We start from the raw sequence: 19,557 nt of genomic DNA, 5'->3' as shown, positions 1-19,557 counted from the left end.
GGCCCTGACGGCTGTCGGTTGCAGGCATTGCGACAATTGATTTACAAGCCGTGCATAGCAATGACTACAGCAAAAACAATAACAGCAACAACTGCGGAACCTGCCAAATGTCCTTGGCTGTTCAAATTTATGGTGGCGTATACTTAATGCCTTGACGCTTGTCTGGCTCAAGCAGGTCAAGTGGCGTTTAAAGGTCAGTTTTGAATGCACTGCAACTCAACATGAAATTCTGACAGCTGCCACTGGCAAATTAAAATTTAATTGGGGGCAAAAGAAGAAATATAGCAGAACGACCAGCAAGAAAAACTAATTAACGCAGCGCCCGCAAAAAAAAAAGTATATAGAACAAAACAGGAACCGACGCAGACAGCACAGACCATTGACAGCGGCAGCTGCCTCTTTGGCCTCTCAGGGTCTTGGGTCAGCCTTTTTTCACATGTTTATTGCATGTTCTGTTGCTGCCGCCTTTTATCTACGGCTTTGCCGCCTAATCTACCTGCCTTAACTGTTCCCTGGTTGTGGCCTGTGCGACCAAAGGTCCAAAGCTGGCGCCACTTCCGGCCACATTTTCGGTTTCGGTTTTGTTTCAGCCCCAAACTAGGCAACATGTTTTTTTTTTGCGCTCGTACAGCAGCTGTGGCGTAATATTTAACAACTTTTTCTCTTTAATGCTTGTGCGCGCCAGTAAATGTGTTTGCGTATGTGTGTGCGGGTGGGTGTGTGAATGTGCAGCAAATTAGATTTTATTGCGTTCACACGTACAACACACAAACATGAATACATAAGAGTATAGTGAATTAAGCCAAGGCCCAATTTCAACATGGACATGGCAAGAAACAAGCTATCAAAACTTGCTAAAAGCAATTCAACTTTGAGAAGGAATTTTTCTTACATTTGGGACTCTGGCCATGCTTATCATCTGAGGCTTACCTTTGTTTTTTATTTAATTTTTCTATTACAAATAGAAATAGTTTATAAATTTAAATGAGATCCTTTGGCGTTATCGTTTACAATTTAACATATGAAGTTTGTGCTCTTAGGCAGCTTGTGACGATAATAAGCCCTTGAAATATCTAAATAAAACCCGTACATACTGTTGGCACATACATATAAACACCCACGCTTGAGGATTATAACCTGTTGCCACTTGTCGTATTTTCTGGATTGTGCTGTTTTTATTGCCGTACAAGCTTCTACCCACAATCAACCCACACAGCAATTCGTGAGGGAAGTTTTGTTTTTCTTGCCGACTTTGCCACCATGCCACGCCCACAACATTTGATGCCCACTCACATATTTATGCTCTATGTATGTATGTTTCCCTCTGCCTCCTTGTATCGATTGCGCATTTCAAATGCATACAAACATAAAAATTCTGCTCGCAAGCCAAATGACGTATAATAAAATATGTACTCGAATTTTGTGTGGGCAACTAGCCAAGAATGCGAGCGCAGGCTAAGGCTCCACTCTGATTATTTCCAATTAATTGAACTCGTCTCTTATTTATCTGCAGTCATTTAGGAAGAGTGTGTTATAATAATTTAAATAGTTTATGTGTAAGTCAATAAAGAACAATTCATATCCGATTCATAGGACTGAATTCCATATTCTATACAAACACTTTGTAAGTTTTGTATTCTGCTTTGTAAATAATAATTTTTGTGAAAAGTCATTGCATGTCCAACTTATATAAAAAGCAAGAGAAATTAACGCAAATATCTAAATAATTTAAAGAATCTAATTTGAATTTTCCATAGAAATGTCCAAAATTTAAACGAATTATATATTTGAGGAAAATTACCTTAAAAAATTGCAAAACAAAGTGTAACGCATAAATTTAAAACAAAATTTTCTTAGAAAACCTTCAATAAAATAAACCACATATTAAAATATCAATTGTCAATGAGAGCTATAAAAGGTTTTAAAAGAACCCAAACAAAACAAAAACGAACCAATCCTTCAATGTTTTAATATTCTGAGCAATCGGACCAAAAATACAAATCAGATAAAAACGAAATAGAATTTGAAGTATACATATATCAGAAATTACGTTACATTAAATTGATATACACATTTAAATTAATATACATAAGTATTTATCAAATCGAGCTAAGTGTATACATTCATATATATCTATATATATCTATATACATAAATATATAATTGCGACTATTTATTCTATATAAATCGCGAGTTTATGTCTAAAATTGTTAAACAAATTTAAATATGAAATCAAAATTGAATTACTATGCAGCAATCTATTTATTGTTGAAATCGGCCAAACTCTTATTAAAAACATTAAAATATATTAACTAACCAAACTATTACAGTGCAAATATAATAAGAAATCGAAAACCAACTAAACAAAAATCCGAAGGTATTTGTTAACTGTTATAAATTGTTTGTTCACATACATTAATGTTTACTGAATGAACTTTGTCTTATGTCTTGAGTCAACATTATGTGAATATAACTACAAATAATTACGTAACATTTATATAATATGTACTCCCATATATTTAAACGTGTGTGTATAAAACTGATGAAAAATAGCTTTAATTGTTTAAAATTCACTTTGTGTTTTCTTCTTTGGGAACTATGCACATGTTGCTGCTTTTAAGCTGCACCAATAGAAATATATCAGCTACTTGGTTGTCATCCATAGGTAAATTATATATATTCTCCTAGAAAACGTATCAATCAGCATTCAAAGAAAAAGCAGTCTCTAGTAGAACGGGAAAGAATGCAATTGCACTTACTGCTATATCGAAGCTCTTAAAATGGAAAGTCTTGACAAGGAAATTCCCTAGTATAAAGAACTATATACAGTGTTTAAATCCTTTCCATTAAATGAACAATAAATATTAGCATTTGGGAAACAAAATGCGTCATGCCAGAAGTTAATTCAACGTTATCTACACTATATAAAACTGTTTATCCTGACTGGCTGTCCGTAGGAGCTGACCGTGATGCACGTTAAGACGGGGTTTCGGTAAATTCCACCCGCATGAGTGGCAAAATCGCGAAAAAAAACGGTTCCAGCACCAGCTATCACCTTCAACATCGTTCTGCTGAAATGGCTTGACAACGTTCAGAGGTGTTCTCCAAATGTAGTAGGATGCAGTGCATCCTCCACGCAGGCATATTTGATATCTTTAGGTTTCGCATAAAAAGCTCAGCAAACAACAGAACGCGGGATATTGCTATCGATAGGTCTGAGTGCTTGGAATTGGAACGACAGGGTATCTTGTTCTCAACAAAATATGGAACTCAATATGCCTGCAATGGAAAAAAATACATATACTCCTTGGGATTTTCAGTGGGAGCACCATGCCAATACAGCATGGAAGCCGCACCAATACGACAAAATCAAAAAACCTTTTGACCCAATGCCAAGCTGGAATACGCCGTCGCTTTAATGTAGTCCATGCTCACTTAAGTGATTATCTTAACCACACTTTTCAAACGGAGCTGAAAACCAACAGAGATTGGTAATCAACGAAATTATCAACATGTCGTGAATTTTTCATAGTAACATTTATCATAGTTTAAATATTTCATTAAGTTGCCACGAAGCTGACGCTCCATTTTGGCTTATGTTATATTTTTGATTATTATAGCCTTGTTATATGAAAAAATGATAGGACGATGCGTGCAATAACACGATTGCAAAAATACATGTAAAAATTTTTATTTTACCGATTTACCAGGCAATGCCAGAATACAATACTAGATATAAGATTAAAAAACAAGTAAGAAGTTAAACCGCGACTTTATGAAAGCTGGTTGGCCAAAGTGACACGATTAGAACATCACAAAGTGTATTTACATATATTTACATAAAAAATAAGGTTAATGCTTGGTGCTTGGCTTTCAATTGTTATTTTAGGGAGCATTAATTTTCCAAATCAGTAAACTTAAACTTGAGTGGTATATTGGGCTTATTGATCAGCACCGAGCGAAAAGCATTCTCCGTCGAATGGTTGAACTCAACTCTGAAATTTCTTATAATTCTAGCAACGCCGAGTTCTAATTCCATATCGACAATGCGTTTACCTACGCACATGCGTGGCCCGAAACCGAATGGCAAAAAAACAAAGGGATTGGTTGTTTTCAATGGATTCGCCGGGCACTTTGCCTCTGAACCCGTCTCATTGCGTATCCAGCGTTCGGGCAGAAACTCCAATGGTCGGGGAAAGTATTTTTCACTAGTAAGCGAGTTTAGGGGAACCATGGAGACGAATGTGCCTGCTGGCACCTTATAGCCACTCAAAACACAGTCACGATTAGTAGTCCGCGCATGACCAATCACAAGGGGCAGTAGTCGCTGCGATTCTTTGAGGCAGGCGCGCAAGTAGGGAACATTTTTCATGGACGCCTCTGTGAACTCCGAGTCTTTTTGGGGGAGTACGCGCATGACCTCCTCGCGCAACTTATCCTGTTTATCCGGGTTGGTCGCAATCGACAACATCAGTGCGGCAAAAGTGCTTGAAGTCTAAGAAAATTTGATATGAAATTTGATTCGTATTAGTATTTAGTTAACTATCTGCTTACGGTATCGACGCCAGCCATTAGCATGTCCATGGCCATGACTATAGCCACTTTTTTATCTATCTTCAGCAATTTCTCGAGTACACTCTGTTCCCTTTCGGGTCGCACTAGGCCCCGCTGCGCCTCCGCGTTCAAGCGATCCAGTGCCTCATTCACGTAAGCCAGGGTCACCTTCTGTATGTTGTCGTAGGCATTCATCAACTTCTTTAACATTGGGGTCTGAATGTAGCGCCAAGGTGATGGTTGTACTTCTAAGACGGCGGCATACGTAAAGAACTCATCCAAGCTTTTAAAGAGAAGCTTGGCATTTTCATCAGTGTGCGAGTCCTTCAGGAGACCGAGCTGCTTGTCTAGCGCGACAACAGAGACCGATTCTAAAGTCCAGCTGTTTATATATTCAATAAAGTTGTCCGGAACCTCCAGCGTGTTGGGATTTCGTATGGCCTTAATACTGAAAGAAACGTTGGTAAGAATTTGTATTTTACTACAATAATGTATGGTGTAAATTGAAGGCTGATCTGCTTACCGATCAACAAATTCGCAGTTGACCTGTGACATTTTCTTGTAGTAGAGTCTTACATTCTTCGGCTGCATTAGCACTGGATTTACAATACTGCGAAATTCACCCCACGCCTTACCTTGGGTAGGAATCAACCCTTCGACACCTTGAAAGAAATCCCTTCGATGTTTCTCGCGATGATATCTCATGGTATCGCTGCCTGGTCTATGCGGCCACACACCTTCATTACGAAAGACAACTTCAAAGTCCTTTGGATTATATGTGGTCAAAACGGGATCGCTGCCAAAAATGCCTGGAATTCGAAAGATTTCACCATAGTCTCTACGCATTGCCAATATCAGTTGGGACAAATCCAGATTTTTATATTTCCCCCCGGGAAATGCCATGTTAAAGGTTAGCGAAAGCGGATTGGCATTCGGAATATCCTCAAAGGGCCGCGCCTCTTGCCACTCGACATCATCTCTAGCGGCACTTGGTTCCTTAACTGCAGCTGCAGTACTTTGACAACGCTAAAATAAATGATTGTAAGTATATTTAATCTAACAAGCGTATCTCACACTCACCTGTTCTGTAATCGCGCATGCATATAGGGCATGGGCCGCTTTGTGTGGCTGACTTATGGCCAGGTAATTGCGTAGTTTTAACATTTTGCACTCGCCGCGGTCTTCACCCGCTTGACTCGAAAATTGAACTAACTTTTTGCATTAAACAATTAATAGAATGCCAGCAGTCCGCAAGCTTTTTTATGTTTACATACAGTCTAAATGCGGAAGAGCTCAATCTAATTCTCAAAAGCTTTCAGAAAGCGTACAGAAAAAAACGTAAATAAATTAAATTATTTTGAGCGTATGCTTAGCTTAATATTTGTTGCTTTTAAAATTGGCTTTTGATACGCGTAATATTATTTAGCATACATATTTTCTAACAGAGATTAAAAAGAGAGTTCCTGACCTGATATAACACAATTTTAGCGCTTTGCGCATTAGAGGCTTATCAATTATTCAAAAGCTCTGTGATTATTAGTTATTAGTACAATTAAGATGTGTGTGATTATTAGATATTATTACAATAAAAATGCTTGTAATTTTAAAGGGTATCAAACACAAACACAAGTTTCGTATTATGCATTAATATGGAAAATATATTTAAAAGCTTTTACTGATAGTATTATTATCTAAAGACATATGTGTGTGTCTGTGTCTTTACTCAAAAATATATGTATGCATGTGTACACTCTTGCAGCAAATTTCTGTATACATTGTATATCATTAAATTTTTGATTTGCAAATATTAGTAATGAATTGCACTGGGCTGCTTGAACTTTTATCGGTCAAGGTCAATTTCTAATTTCATTTCGACGTAAACAAGAATTCAAGAATTGTAGAAATCTAGTTCAAAGCAAATAATATGGGAATATGAGAAATGTTGAATGCGCTGCTTATATTTGTTATTATGTACTATAACCCATCAGCTGACTAGCAGCAAAGGTTTACATTAAATCTTATGTTATCTTACACGAAACTTGAATCTAAACAAAGTTGTTTGTCACAAATCCATTATCTATTGTTTGATAATAAAATATGAACTTTTGGCAGTAAATTGTGTTAGTTTTTAATTTTATTTTACACTTTCACTCTGAAATCTAAGAGGACATAGCTTGATTATGGTCGATTTTCAAATGCTCTCCTACAGTTTCTTAACACAAAGCATATTATTTGATAAATACAATAATCGTCTCATGTATCGATTTCAAACCCTCTTATGTTAATTTCTATCTAAATTATCTAACATCTATGTCTACTAAATAGCCAAAAAGCTGCGCCGGAAATCAATATCACAGGAGTTGCGATAGCGTCCAATTTTGCGGTTGCTCATCTGTCGAAACCGTCGCATTGCTTCGTGTATTTCTTGCACGCTTATGGGTTTGACCACCTCCATGCCACGACCCTGTGTCACCTCTGGACATACATGCATCATTGCCGGACTACCTCCAGCTGAGGTGACACGGCTGTACGGCTCTGTGGCGCGGTTATCTGAATTCAATCGGGTCAGTATCGAGTAGTCCACAATAGCGGCAATAGTCTCGTGCGCCAAATAGGCCAAAATATTCATCGTGGGGGTGGGAATGCGCAAATCGGCGGGCAAGTCCAGAAATCGTCTAAACTTGTTCTTGATCTTTTCCCCGTGTCGGCAGTAGAATGAAGTTTTTCGAGCTTCGTTGAACTCGAGATACTGCTGACCAGTGAGTATTTGTGAAATGCGATCAGCGCGAAACAGACGACGCATGCGATCCTCATCGTGTAGCTCCTGTACCTCAATGGCAAGCTCTTCGTCCTCCTCCGGCTGCTCTAGGTCGTCCATAAAATCCTGCGGCCTACCAGTCCGAATGCTCAGAAATCGTTTCAGTATACGCATGTCCTTCAAATGTTTTCGCATACGCGCTATCTTCACGGGATGGTTTCGCATCAGGAACTCAAAGTCCGCTTGCGAGGGACAGGGGTTCTGTTTTCGGCGCATTGCCACCAGTGAGGCTTCATTGAAAATACCACGTAGCTGCTGCTGCAGTATCTGTTCCACCAACTTGACGCTGGCAGTTCGGGGCTGATCGCTGTCGCCGAAGCTTCGCATTATGTCTGCAATCTCTGTTAGCAACGAGACGGGTGCATCGTCCGCAATTTGGATAGCGGCCATGTTTGCATTTTGGTTGGGCGCCGTTGATGTCACTGATTGCAGCTGCTGGTGCTGCGTTTGCGCCAGGTTGCCACCCTGCACCAGTATCACCTGACGATGAACGTGCACAGGTTTGTTGTCTTCAAGGTTCTGCAACTGCGGTGCACTAGGCACAGTCGATGTCGATGCTATAATGGGCGATACGACGCTGCCCACCTCACTGGCCGCAATGGACACAGAATTTTGCCGCATCATTCGCTTGGTTTGATAGTTCATGGTGATGCATAAACAAGAATATTCGCTTGCACTAAGTCCTTTTGAGATAATGTTTGTATATAAACATGGTATACGAAAAATGAACTAAAGGAACAATATAAAATCAAGAACACAAAATCGTGTGTATAAGGGCTGCAATAATGAACCAATAAAATGGTGAACGAAATGAACCTTAACTTGGATGACATTTGTCTTATAAAAGTGTGCTTTCACTGGCATCTAATAAGTACTTAAATGGTAACACCAATTAAAAAAGTGCAAGAAGTGCTCATTTTTGTTATTAATTGTCGACTATTACATGGGAAATATGTACTTTAACAATGCATGTAAATGAGCTGTTACAGAAACTGCTATTAACATGGTTGAATTTACAATTTAATATTCAAGGAAAAATGAACCATCTCATGTTGAACTGGAATGTGCAGCACTGAAATTGAGTGCAGTAATCGGATATCGAAACTTCATCTATCGCTTTAATCGATACTCGCGCACCACCATTTTTGTTTGGACAATGGAGAATTATCACTAAAAATAATTTTTAGAAATATAAGTACTAGAATTGAATACATTGCCGTAAAAATGTTCAATGGCATGGTGAAAACCATACGTGATAGCATTGTAGGCACCTACCCATCCTGTCATGTGAATTCACGTCTGGAGGAGCGTCGTGCTAAGCAGAGGGCGATGCGACAGGAACGAAGGAGGAAGCCAGACAAACCAGACGATTTCGTTACTTACGAGGATTCTGGCAGCGACGAGGAGACTTCTCAACAGCAGGACGAGGTCCTCAACACTTCCTATAATTTGTGCGACTATCTGCGGAGCAGGGAGAATTCATTACGCGATGTGAGTTCAAAGTTGATAAATGTCCTCCAGTTGCTGATGAACTTTCGACTTATATAGCGTCGCAGCGTCAATGCGGAATACACCAGTCGCTATGTGCTCACCCACGATATGTTGCGCGAGACGCAAATCAGTTTAGGTTACATTAACAAGGTATTTTGCTCCAAATGGCTGAGTAACCGTCAGGTGGTGTTCGGCACCAAGTGCAATAAGCTGCTTGTCTATGATGTGAATATGCGTCGTGTGGATGCCATACCTACTCTTTCTAATAGTCGTGCCAATCATCCAGAAATCCAAGGCGGCTTGCATGCAATTGAACTGTCACCCAGTCGATCATTTCTAGCCACGGGTGCACGTAATTCATCTGATATCGCCGTGTACCGGTTGCCCACACTGGACCCAGTTTGTGTAGGAGAAAGCGGGCATCGAGACTTGATTATGGGAATGTGCTGGTTGGATGATCAGTTTCTTGTCTCGGGCTCCAAAGACTCTCGCATGGCTCTGTGGCGCATCAACGAAGATCATATGGACTTCCCTGACGGCGGAGAGGAATCTTGCCCCACATTTGCCACTATACATCCGCTGAGTGTTAAGGAAGTGCGCACCGCGCAGCGGGTAAGAAATTGTTTTATGCAAATAAGAAATGTGTCCCTAACTGTTCGATAAGTGCATTTGCAGATACGTTCGTTGTGTTTCAACAAAGAGTTTAAAGAGATCGCAGCGCTCTCCCTTAACGGTTATATACACATCTTTAATGCAGAGACCTTCAAGCAAACACTTTCACGCAAGCTCCCCAACTGCCAGGACAATGTAAGCATTGCGTATCATAGCGATGGGCTCTACGCTGTCGGCTGTCGCTCCTACACGATTCTGCTAGATGCACGCACGCTACAGACGATCAAAAAGATCACATCCCGTTACAGTGGTTGTGGCATACGCGCCACATCCTTTGAGGGAAATCTTTTAACGGTGGGAACCGGGCTGGGCATGTTACTTTTCTATGACATACGGGCTGGAAAGTATTTAGAAAGCAGCGTAAATGCTTCGCGCACCGTAGCGCTCAAGTGCAGCAAAGGCATTGTGGTATGTAGCTAACAGCAATGAGCTTATATTTGATTTAATTTCTTTGATGTTGTAGTATCCGGAGGATGAAATGGACGGGTTCCAGCAGGTAAAATATGTACCTGCCATTTACACGCACTGCTATGACAGCACACGGATGCGACTGTTTGCGGCTGGTGGGCCCCTTCCTGCCACACTGGTGGGCAATTATGCGGGGGTTTGGCAATAATTCCACAGGGCTGTCACAAATCTGATTAGTACGAGTATTTAGGCAATAGTATATTTTGTGTTTAGCCTTGTCGCCGTCGTGGCTGCGATGTGCGAAATGTGATTTTTGATTTCTCTGCTGATTTTGACTTTTTGTTTAGTTATTAAAATTGTATAATCTTTGTGTTTGATTTATACAATTAATAAGTGTAAATGTATGCATAAACTTCGAATAGTTTTAGCCAATTATAGATGGTATTTATACAGTCTAATGATATATACACAATTGATTTTAAGTTTATACATACACACAAAACGCAAGCATTGATTTTATAGTCTGATCTTAATGGTAATAGAATTTGAAATTAAACTATCTACAAATGCAATTTGCATAACAAAATGACTGCACAGTTGTTATATTTCCTATTCTTAATTTGACATTTGGCTATCGTTTAAAAAAATAAACAGCAATGTGTTTTATACATATATATATATATTGGTTATAGAGTGTTGTATAGGGCGCTCTATGTGATATACATACTTAAAGGACAGCACTAGTTCAGAAGTTCAACAGAATCGTTTTAAAAATACATAAATACAATTTTGGTGAAAACAACCATATACAAAATTTACACAATATATAGTACATATAGAGTTAAGCTAGCCAATAAGGGCGACTGCATCTCCCCTACCAAGTAAGTATAATACCATTAAAGCCAAGTAGCAGGAGTCAGTTAATTATTGTTGTTCGCTGTGTTCCCGCCTCCACTCCACGCACTCAAGAAGCCAGTCCAGCTGCGATTGTTACCCTCACTAGAAACTAAGTAACACATATACTATTAAGAACTATAACGAAAAAGGTTATAAATTTTAGTTTACCTTTCTGTCCTTTAGCAACACAATTGAGCATTTCCACCTCGTTGCGACTCAACCGTAGAATTGTATTCAGTACTGGCACCAGGCGTTGCCGCTCATCAGAATTAGTCAATGTGATAAACTGTAAGATTATATATACTGTTAGCTTTACACTACACATATTTGTGAAGCTATTAACCGCAAAAAATAATGGTTACCTTTAGGAATACGTTTTTCAAATATTCTGAGTTGTGCATGTGCTGTTCCCGTTCTTCGGATCGTTCCTGACGGCGGAGTTCCTCTTTGAGCATATCATTCATTTGGGTCAGCTTGGCCAGATCCTGTTCGTTTTCTGCCAGCAGGGCGGTCAGATGACGGACACGACTCTCCTGTATGCTCAAACGCTCTTTGGTGGCTAACAGTGCCGCTTGCGTTTCCCCACATCCTGCATCCAACTCTAAATCATCGTCCTGCATGCTGACGCTGCGTCCGAAATGTGAAATCGTTGTCACCGTATCGCTATTAATAGCATTCATTGATGTATTCAGTAGTTCATCCAGTGGCATAAAATCGTGCGAGCGACGCGAAGCAGTAGAAATTTTGCGTTGTGCTGCCAATTGTGCAAGTGTTTCCCCACTGCTATCGTGATCCAACAGGTAATCAATTTTACTCTGTTCTGGGCTGGTGGAGTCGACGCCTACAGTTGCCGTCATGGGTCCAACGGGGCGGACCGGACTGGCATTGGCCGCCTTTTCAAACTGTTCAATTTGTTGCTGCAATTGGGCGACACGTACTTGATGTACATCGTCCATTTGCTCCATCTGGAGCCGGTGCTGCTGCAGGTGCTGTTGCTGCTGTTGCAGCTGTCTCTGATTTTCCAATGTCAGGGTCTCATTTTGCTCACGCATCTCATCGACCAATGCAATCATTTCCTGGTTGCGTCGCAGCAGTTTCGTATTGTCTCGCTGAAGATTATCTAATTGCGACTCTAAATGGGTAATTCGCAGTGCAGACTCTTCATTATTGGTGCGCAGTTTCTGAACATTAGCACGCACCGTGGCCAATTCTGCCTCAAGGGAATTTTCCTTATCCGTATCACGATTTTGCTGTTTGCGTAGCACCGACTGTGCCTTTAGCTTGTAGTCAGAGTACTCCGATTGGAGCTGCTCATTGGTGCGTTCGGCTTGGCGCAAAGTTGCCTCCAGTTGGTTAAAAGCGTCCTGTCGCATTTCCAGCTGTTGTATGCTGTTTGTTAGCAGCTCCTGGAAGTGCTTGAGCTTGGTCTCGTATTTTTGAGTGTTCTCAGCTAGCTGAAGTTGCATTTCATCGACCTGCAGTTTTTGCTTCTCCACGCTCTGCTCCAGCTCCTTTTTGGCAGAAAGAGCCTCCTGTTTGCCATGCACAGCATCCTTTAGCTGTGCTTGCATGCGATCAATTTCCTGCTTTAGCTGTTTGCTATGTAATGCCTCCCCATTCTGGGCCTGTTCCAAAATGTTTATCTCCTGGCGAAGCTGGGTAATGGTGTTTTCCTTGCTAGTCAATGTGTCCCTCAGCGCTTCCAACTCTGTTGTCTTGGCCAATAGTTTTGAACTCACTTCGGCCAAAGATTTCTCAGCGGCGTCAATTTCCAGGCTTAACACATTCGAGCTCTTTGACTTTTCCTTGGATTTAAGTTTTTGGTTTTCGGCACGTGCTGCATTCAAATCTTGTTGAAGCTGCGCCTGCGCTGTTTTAATGGCCTCCACCTCGGTCTCCAGTTTAGCTGCTCCAGCTTGCTCCATGATTTTGATTTGCTGTGTCTGTTCCTGTAGTTTCTTTTTTAATTTTGCCGCCAGCGCGCGCAGCTTATTGTACTTCTCCTCATATCCATCGTCCAGTTCACGCAAGCGACTAAGCTCCTCAGCTCGTGAAATGGTAGAGGTAGACAGCACATCGCTCTGTGCGTCCCCATTAAGTTGCTCCTGTTGCTCCAGTTCCTCAATTTTGGTCTGGAGTTGTTCCAGTTGCTTTGACTTTTCAGTTAGATTCTCTGTTATCGTTTGCAGCTCCTTGTGACTCTTATCATGCTGCTCCTGCATGCGTGAAATGACATCGCCACGCGCCTTTAAGGCCTCATTCAGCTCACGCATCTCGGCCAGCAAATCGGCATGTTCGTGCTCCTTTAGTTGAAAGCGCGTTTGCAAATCTTCATTTTGCTGCCGCAACTCCACACAATTTGCCTCCAGTTGTGCATTCTCGCGTTCGTGTTGTTGCTCCATTATCTTCAACGAGTTTTCTTGTCGACTGCGCTCTTCCCGCAATGCCTGAGTCAAGCTCTGCATTTGATTGAGCTTTGAATTAAAGTAGGCTACATTAAAAGTGCTAACAGTTTCTACATTTTGCTGTGAGCTCTGCTGCCCCCTAACAACGTTTGCGAGCTGCTCCACGCAGTTTAACTTGGCAAGTACACGATCAATGTCCAACGTCGGCTGTGGTTGGTGATTTTGCTGATGCTCCTTCTTTATCAGCTTGGACAAACGCTCTAGCTCACAAACTTTTTGAAATAGCTGCTTGTTATGACCGGAGACTTGGTTTGTTGCTTTAAGCGCCTCTAGCCGGTTCTTTAGCTGCATATTTTCCTGCTGCAAAGCTGTCATTTTGGCACAGAGTAGTTGCGATGCTTTGATAATCTCCTGCTGCCATTTGGATACGGAAGCCGCGTATTCGTGCTGTGTTTCGAGAAGCACACACTTGCATTCCTTCAAATTTTTGAGTTTGCGATGCACATCGATAAACCTATCTTTGAGTGAATTAAATTTCTTTCGCTGCTCCGAGTTTAGCTGCTTTACCGACTCATACTTTTGCTGGAGCTCGGCAAGTTCAGACCCGCGTTGTTTTGCCTCGTCTGCTGCACTATCAGCCTGTTGCCTTAGCATGTCATTTTGTCTCTCGGCCTCTTTAATTTTAACAATGTCCAACTCAAGAAGTTCTAGATTCTTGCGTTGTTCGCTGCCCAGTGCGTTAACCTGCTGCATAGCCTGCTCCATTCGCTCAATGTCCGCAAGCAGATCATCGTTTTCGTCGCTCAGGCGTCCCAGCTGACGTTTTAGGCTCTCGTTCTCAATTTCATATTGTTCCAATCGATCGCTATCCTCTTTGACCCTGCGCTGCAGGGTGTTCAGTTGCTCTGTTAAAATAAGGTTCTTGTCGGTGAAATCCTGCAGCATCTCCTGCATTGCGGGAAGACTGCTCTGTTTGGCAGCGGCCTTTGCCAATGCTTCCTTCAGCTGACGATTCTCTTCGGTGAGCTCTGTTCATGAGACAAGCATATACTTTAAGACATAATACTGATTTTGCCACATTTTCTTACCATCTTTGGCCTGCTTAGCCTTTTTTGCAATACCCAGCAGTCCTTTGTACTTGTTGATGAGTTCATCTTTACTCAGAGCTTCAATTGGATTCTTCTGCAAGCATATAGAAATGCATACATATACATCCAAGCACATATTTATGTAGATGAGACGTCATTGTTTTGCCTTCGTTGCTCTTTTTGCTTTGGCTCTTGACTTTGTAGCCTTTACGTACCTGTGTGTCCCTATTTGTTGTATCCATGTTCAATGTTGTCTTCCGGATCTCTCCAACTTTAACTAGCAAACATGTGTGTGTATTAATTGTTCGCTGCCCTCTTCGAAAAATTGTAACAAATAAAAAGTGAACAACTTGTCAGATGGGTAAATTAACGATAAACGATATATTTAGTCGATGTCGCAATTAGAGATTGACAATACGAGCTGATATTTCAACCCATCGTATTTAAATAATTGTGCACGTTACATGTAAATTATATGACCACAAAATATTAAAAAACAAATCTGTTTAAGTCTTCAGACGTCATTAATAAGTAGATAAGAAAATTTATAAGCAACTAAAATGTTCATTACATATGTGTTAGAAAACAGAAGATAATCAAGATCACTAGACACTTAAAATAAGAGAAATGTATTCAACTTATTTTTCAGACGGTCACCCTGCAGTTGACGTTTGATTTTGTATGAATCAGCTGATTTTCTATCGATATTTTCACAAAAACACCCATAATCGAAACAAGTTGAAACTATTTTACTGTTGGTAATTAAACTTAATTTAAGTTATGTTTTTATATCAGACATATATCATACATTTTTAAATCATTTTCGATATTTTAAATGGTTTGTTTGATAAATGTCAAATAAAATATAAGCTTGTTAAATCTACACTTGTTTAATTTGTTTGGAATCTAGTAATATTTCACAGTATTAACAGTGACTAAGAAATCGTTATTTTTGTCCATCTCTAGCGATTGTTTATTTTGGTATTTTTGGAAGTATTTTATTGCAGTGTGGATTTGTTTTTGGTTGTTGTTGGTAGTAAATGAGCCTGAGACCATAAGCATGGATCTGAGCGACAATCAACTGGAGGATCAATCCTTAATATACAAGCATGAACAGCTATTCTGCGAAAGTTTTCCATTGTTCAAGGAGATACGAAGACTGGGCAAACTTTGTGATGTCACACTGAAGGTTGGTTGCCATCTCCGGATCTGTGCATTATCATTATCTACTGTCAGTTTCTAAATATAAACGCATGCACATACAGGTTGAGGATCAGACATTCTCGGCGCATCGCGTTGTTCTGGCTGCCACTGTACCATACTTTTATGCAATGTTCACCAACAACATGGCGGAGAGTCGAATCAGAGAAATCACTATGAAGGAGATTGAACCTAGCGCTCTGGAAAGTCTGATTAATTATGTATATAGCGGGCAGGTTCGAATCGATAACCAAAACGTCCAGAGCCTTATGGTGGGCGCTTCGTTTCTGCAACTTTCCAATGTGCGCGACGCCTGCGCTGGTTTTCTCATCTCCCGCTTTCATCCGCATAATGTGCTGGGAATACGCACCTTTGGCGACTCGATGATCTGTCGCCACTTAACCGATGCCGCGGACAAGTACATTGATCAAAACTTTGCCAAGGTATCACAATCTGAGGAGTTCCTTTCACTGGACTGCGAACAGTTGCTGGAACTAATGCGACGCGATGGACTTAACGTGCGCAACGAGGAGGTTGTGTTTGAAGCTTGCATGCGTTGGGTTAAATACGCCGAGGAGAAGCGTTCAGAGCTATTTCCGCAAGTACTGGCCGCAGTGCGTCTGCCGCTCTTATCACCGCAATTTTTAGCGGACCGTGTTGCACGCGAGGAATTAATACGTTCATCTCACCAATGTCGAGATCTGCTAGATGAGGCAAAAGACTTTCATTTGATGCCTGAGCGCCGTGGCTTGCTTCAAAGTTTTCGCACCCGTCAACGATGCGGCGAGTTCTTCACAGGCCAAATTTATGCCGTAGGTGGTCTAGCTAGCACTGGTGAGTCGGTTAGTACTGTGGAGATTTACGATCCGATTACTAAAAAGTGGAAAATGGGTGAACAAATGTCCATGATGCGGTAAGTTTAAATTCCCATGTATATATTGTTAATTGTATTTAAATTCATATATTTAATATTTAATCGATAGCTCAAGAGTTGGTGTGGCTGTTTTGGACGGTAAATTGTACGCGTTTGGAGGATTCAACGGCACCGAAAGACTATCGACAGTGGAGGTCTATGATCCGCGCAAAAACAAATGGTCTCAGGGCTGTGCAATGTTGTGCAAACGCAGCGCCGTTGGAGTGGCTGCTTTGGATGATTGCATTTATGTATGTGGTGGTTACGATGGCGTTACATCGCTTAACACTGTCGAGGTTTATTATCCTAAGACCAACACGTGGAAAACGGTGTGTAGAATTGTTTCAACATATCACAGATGAAACTCATTATACCCAACACTATCATCTCAGGTGGCCCAAATGATGAAATATCGGTCAGCAGGCGGAGTTACACAACTTAATGGCTACGTCTATGCGTTAGGGGGCCATGATGGCTTATCAATTTTCGACTCTGTGGAGCGCTATGATCAGAACGAGGATATATGGATCAAGATGTCACCTATGCTCAATCGTCGCTGTCGATTGGGGGTAGCCACACTCAATGGAAAAATCTATGTGTGTGGCGGATACTGTGGCAACTCGTTTCTGCGGTCAGTGGAGTGCTACGATCCGTTAACAGACACGTGGAAACTGGTGACGCCCATGAACTGTAAAAGATCGCGAGTCGCGTTGGCTGCCAATATGGGTAAGCTGTGGGCTATAGGCGGCTATGATGGCGAAACGAATCTGTCTACCGTTGAAGTCTACGATCCGGAGACAGAAAAGTGGACCTTCATGCCTCCAATGTGCGCGCACAGCGGTGGTGTTGGTGCTGGCGTCATACGCATTGATTAGCTTGCCTAGCCAAAAAATTCTCACGTAGTTATTTGATTAGTTAATTTATACAATTATATATTGTAATCTTATGCATATTGCAAGTGTTAGTATGCAACTAAGCTTTAGTGGTGCCACGACCACGGTTCTATTTCTAAAATTGTTCATGCGTAATTCAGGATTGTTTATTATATTACATTCCAGTTGTATATTTTTGTTAGTTTGTAATTTGTCTCTAGCCGAAAATACTCATTAAACCTTAGGTATTGAAAATCGTAACTCAGCAATGCAATTCAATATATACGTACATGGACTATTTTGTGTTATCGGCGTTGATGCGTTTGGGTGTAATCAAATTATTGTTGTGCCAATTTCAAATACATACATATATCTCATATCACGGCAATCAATTGCTGTGTTCCATATGTGCAAAAAATTCGCTTGTTTGCCCAACAATATTCAGACAGCAAAAACGAGAATCACGCACAAGCTTGAAATTTGCGTTCTAAGAGGGTAGCTCCATATGTTTTAACCCATAATAGTCAAGTACTTGTTAACAATGCTTGGTGTTAAGGCTTGACGGTATGGGTAGAAATAATTGTATCAACAATTATTGATCCACAGTCTTGTTATATCAAAAATCACTCCATGCAGCTAATAAACTCTATTGGCAACTCTCTATTACGTAGTTCAATTGTTCTTTTGTGTTGCATCATTTTTTAAATGCAATTTCAAATTGAATTTGTGCGACCTGCTGTTCCAGCCGACTCCAACGAACAACAGGTGGCGCCACCTCTACATTCTGTGGTCAGGCGGCTTATCTCGGGCAATAAATGCCATTTCCGAGACCATAATGTAATTAACAGTATAAATTCCATTTATAGACAAATGACACACCGCAAAATAACACAAAACTGTTGCCGCGCTTTATCAATTTTATACGTTGGTCGGGTCAAGGGGTTGACGGTATACCATTCCCAGAATACAACGGTCTGTAAATAGGGCTTTGATCATGCTATCTGCATTATATATATACGTATATTTACATTGTCAAAGGCGTGCAGGCTTTTGCGGCAGCTTTATTTGATTTCAATAATCAAATCACCAATTGCTTGTCTATCAAAAAAAGCATTGCGCAATTTTAGTTTAATTAAATGCTAATTATGTTTGTCATTGCCAGCGTAAATATTTGAACGTCTGCTAAAAAGGCCAACGGCTGAATGTTGTTAATTGAAACGTTGACTATATAATACAATATCCGTTGTAAGCATTACAATAAGTGCCCGGCAATCTAAATGCAAATTGCAGCATTGCACAATCGAGTTTTATGGCCACGAAAATCGTTGCCTTCGAAGAATGCCAGGTTGAGGATGCGCGATAAACGTCCAGCTACAGTACAGCAACATCGCTATTTTCATGTTCAATTTTAGTTAAACAAAAAAACACACAGTCACCATAGGTAAAAAAGGTTAGACAACTTCTATGGATGCTAGACTGCCGGATACAAGAAGAATACGAAACCTATGCATTATTCTTGATTATTCTTGGCTTAATTATGAATACGTTTGGCACTGCTGCCTAAAGAATACTCTTAGAAACTTTAGAAACGAAAAGTAGGGCAGATGTCATACTCAAATTACTTAGATCAGCGGCATACTGTTACATTATTTGGTTGTATACATTTGCATTTGCATTTGCATCAAAGACTCTGGTTTAAATATTTTGTTGTTTTTTTGCACAGGGTACAGTAATAAACGCTTGCCTTTCGGCTATAAGCAAAGGATAAACGGATGTGGGCGGTCATGTTTGCATGCACTTGGCCCTTACGAGTGGCACGTGGTATTTTTATATCTTGCCTTCTGGTTGTTCGGTCTAGGTCTTGGTGTTGATGCTCTCTCTGGCCTCGCCTCAAGTGCTGTCCGACGTTTAAACGCAGTACGCGCCTAAAAGATGCAGATTTTTGCATGGTATTGTTTCTTCCGTGCCATCGCCCATGACTGCATGACGCAGGTTGTTGCATCGTGTAAATAATGACAGTCGGGCTAAATGCAAATATATAACAATGGATATTTTTGTAAAGTTAATATTTGTTACTTGTTAACAGCTTTAATCGATTTTTATAGGAACAGGCCAAATGAATTTTTTGGGAAAATTAATTTTAAAAAACAAATGGTGCTCGATTGCATATGATTTTCCTGTATATACATATATATCAAGGGCAGACCCAATTTTTTCTTGTTTAATGTTTTATTCACAT

At 40.6% G+C, this 19,557-nt stretch overlaps 5 protein-coding genes and 1 long non-coding RNA gene across 6 annotated transcripts; 2 read left to right on the top strand and 4 right to left on the bottom strand.

Moving 5' to 3' along the window:
- Window positions 1–3,675: 3,675 nt before the first annotated feature.
- Window positions 3,676–5,791, bottom strand: LOC6629970 (probable cytochrome P450 12a4, mitochondrial). Its single transcript, XM_002053043.4, has 4 exons — window positions 5,635–5,791; window positions 5,078–5,580; window positions 4,555–5,002; window positions 3,676–4,495 (listed from the first exon to the last, which is right to left on the bottom strand). The coding sequence occupies exons 1-4, from the start codon at window positions 5,716–5,718 to the stop codon at window positions 3,896–3,898; spliced, it is 1,635 nt and encodes a 544-aa protein (XP_002053079.1). The 5' UTR covers window positions 5,719–5,791; the 3' UTR covers window positions 3,676–3,895.
- Window positions 5,792–6,191: 400 nt separating this feature from the next.
- Window positions 6,192–8,125, bottom strand: Spt3 (Transcription initiation protein Spt3). Its single transcript, XM_002053044.4, has one exon. The coding sequence runs from the start codon at window positions 8,015–8,017 to the stop codon at window positions 6,872–6,874; it is 1,146 nt and encodes a 381-aa protein (XP_002053080.1). The 5' UTR covers window positions 8,018–8,125; the 3' UTR covers window positions 6,192–6,871.
- Window positions 8,126–8,494: 369 nt separating this feature from the next.
- DCAF12 (DDB1 and CUL4 associated factor 12-like protein) lies at window positions 8,495–10,375 on the top strand. Its single transcript, XM_002053045.4, has 4 exons — window positions 8,495–8,863; window positions 8,921–9,475; window positions 9,539–9,943; window positions 9,999–10,375. The coding sequence occupies exons 1-4, from the start codon at window positions 8,597–8,599 to the stop codon at window positions 10,149–10,151; spliced, it is 1,380 nt and encodes a 459-aa protein (XP_002053081.1). The 5' UTR covers window positions 8,495–8,596; the 3' UTR covers window positions 10,152–10,375.
- Window positions 10,376–10,602: 227 nt separating this feature from the next.
- Window positions 10,603–14,708, bottom strand: GCC185 (GRIP and coiled-coil domain containing 185 kDa). Its single transcript, XM_002053046.4, has 5 exons — window positions 14,549–14,708; window positions 14,334–14,427; window positions 11,203–14,273; window positions 11,009–11,126; window positions 10,603–10,949 (listed from the first exon to the last, which is right to left on the bottom strand). Exons 1-5 carry the CDS (start codon window positions 14,573–14,575, stop codon window positions 10,864–10,866), a joined length of 3,396 nt encoding a protein of 1,131 aa, XP_002053082.1. The 5' UTR covers window positions 14,576–14,708; the 3' UTR covers window positions 10,603–10,863.
- A 517-nt stretch (window positions 14,709–15,225) lies between these two features.
- Window positions 15,226–17,579, top strand: KLHL18 (Kelch like family member 18). Its single transcript, XM_002053047.4, has 4 exons — window positions 15,226–15,522; window positions 15,599–16,446; window positions 16,517–16,775; window positions 16,839–17,579. The coding sequence occupies exons 1-4, from the start codon at window positions 15,394–15,396 to the stop codon at window positions 17,319–17,321; spliced, it is 1,719 nt and encodes a 572-aa protein (XP_002053083.1). The 5' UTR covers window positions 15,226–15,393; the 3' UTR covers window positions 17,322–17,579.
- Window positions 17,580–18,913: 1,334 nt separating this feature from the next.
- Window positions 18,914–19,474, bottom strand: LOC138910990 (uncharacterized). The gene is made up of 2 exons (XR_011416247.1): window positions 19,395–19,474; window positions 18,914–19,342 (listed from the first exon to the last, which is right to left on the bottom strand). It is a non-coding gene; the product is annotated as an uncharacterized lncRNA (long non-coding RNA).
- Between the last annotated feature and the right edge of the window lie 83 nt (window positions 19,475–19,557).

This window comes from Drosophila virilis, chromosome 2, assembly GCF_030788295.1.
Source record: "Drosophila virilis strain 15010-1051.87 chromosome 2, Dvir_AGI_RSII-ME, whole genome shotgun sequence".
Taxonomy (NCBI): domain Eukaryota; kingdom Metazoa; phylum Arthropoda; class Insecta; order Diptera; family Drosophilidae; genus Drosophila; species Drosophila virilis.
This window is presented reverse-complemented; position numbering and strand designations above follow the sequence as displayed.

Excerpts from the sequence above, each read along its gene's own strand:
- KLHL18 (XM_002053047.4), top strand. The coding sequence starts at position 15,394 with ATGGATCTGAGCGACAATCAACTGGAGGATCAATCCTTAATATACAAG. Across the intron at positions 15,523-15,598 it reads TTTGTGATGTCACACTGAAG|GTTGAGGATCAGACATTCTC; the intron begins GTTGGTTGCCAT and ends ATGCACATACAG. Across the intron at positions 16,447-16,516 it reads GAACAAATGTCCATGATGCG|CTCAAGAGTTGGTGTGGCTG; the intron begins GTAAGTTTAAAT and ends TTTAATCGATAG.
- Spt3 (XM_002053044.4), bottom strand. The coding sequence starts at position 8,017 with ATGAACTATCAAACCAAGCGAATGATGCGGCAAAATTCTGTGTCCATT.
- LOC6629970 (XM_002053043.4), bottom strand. The coding sequence starts at position 5,718 with ATGTTAAAACTACGCAATTACCTGGCCATAAGTCAGCCACACAAAGCG. Across the intron at positions 5,003-5,077 it reads AACTGCGAATTTGTTGATCG|TATTAAGGCCATACGAAATC; the intron begins GTAAGCAGATCA and ends CGTTTCTTTCAG. Across the intron at positions 4,496-4,554 it reads TAATGGCTGGCGTCGATACC|ACTTCAAGCACTTTTGCCGC; the intron begins GTAAGCAGATAG and ends AAATTTTCTTAG.
- DCAF12 (XM_002053045.4), top strand. The coding sequence starts at position 8,597 with ATGTTCAATGGCATGGTGAAAACCATACGTGATAGCATTGTAGGCACC. Across the intron at positions 9,476-9,538 it reads AAGTGCGCACCGCGCAGCGG|ATACGTTCGTTGTGTTTCAA; the intron begins GTAAGAAATTGT and ends GTGCATTTGCAG. Across the intron at positions 9,944-9,998 it reads AGTGCAGCAAAGGCATTGTG|TATCCGGAGGATGAAATGGA; the intron begins GTATGTAGCTAA and ends TTGATGTTGTAG.
- GCC185 (XM_002053046.4), bottom strand. The coding sequence starts at position 14,575 with ATGGATACAACAAATAGGGACACACAG. Across the intron at positions 14,274-14,333 it reads GGCTAAGCAGGCCAAAGATG|AGCTCACCGAAGAGAATCGT; the intron begins GTAAGAAAATGT and ends TCTCATGAACAG. Across the intron at positions 10,950-11,008 it reads TGTTGCTAAAGGACAGAAAG|TTTCTAGTGAGGGTAACAAT; the intron begins GTAAACTAAAAT and ends TGTGTTACTTAG.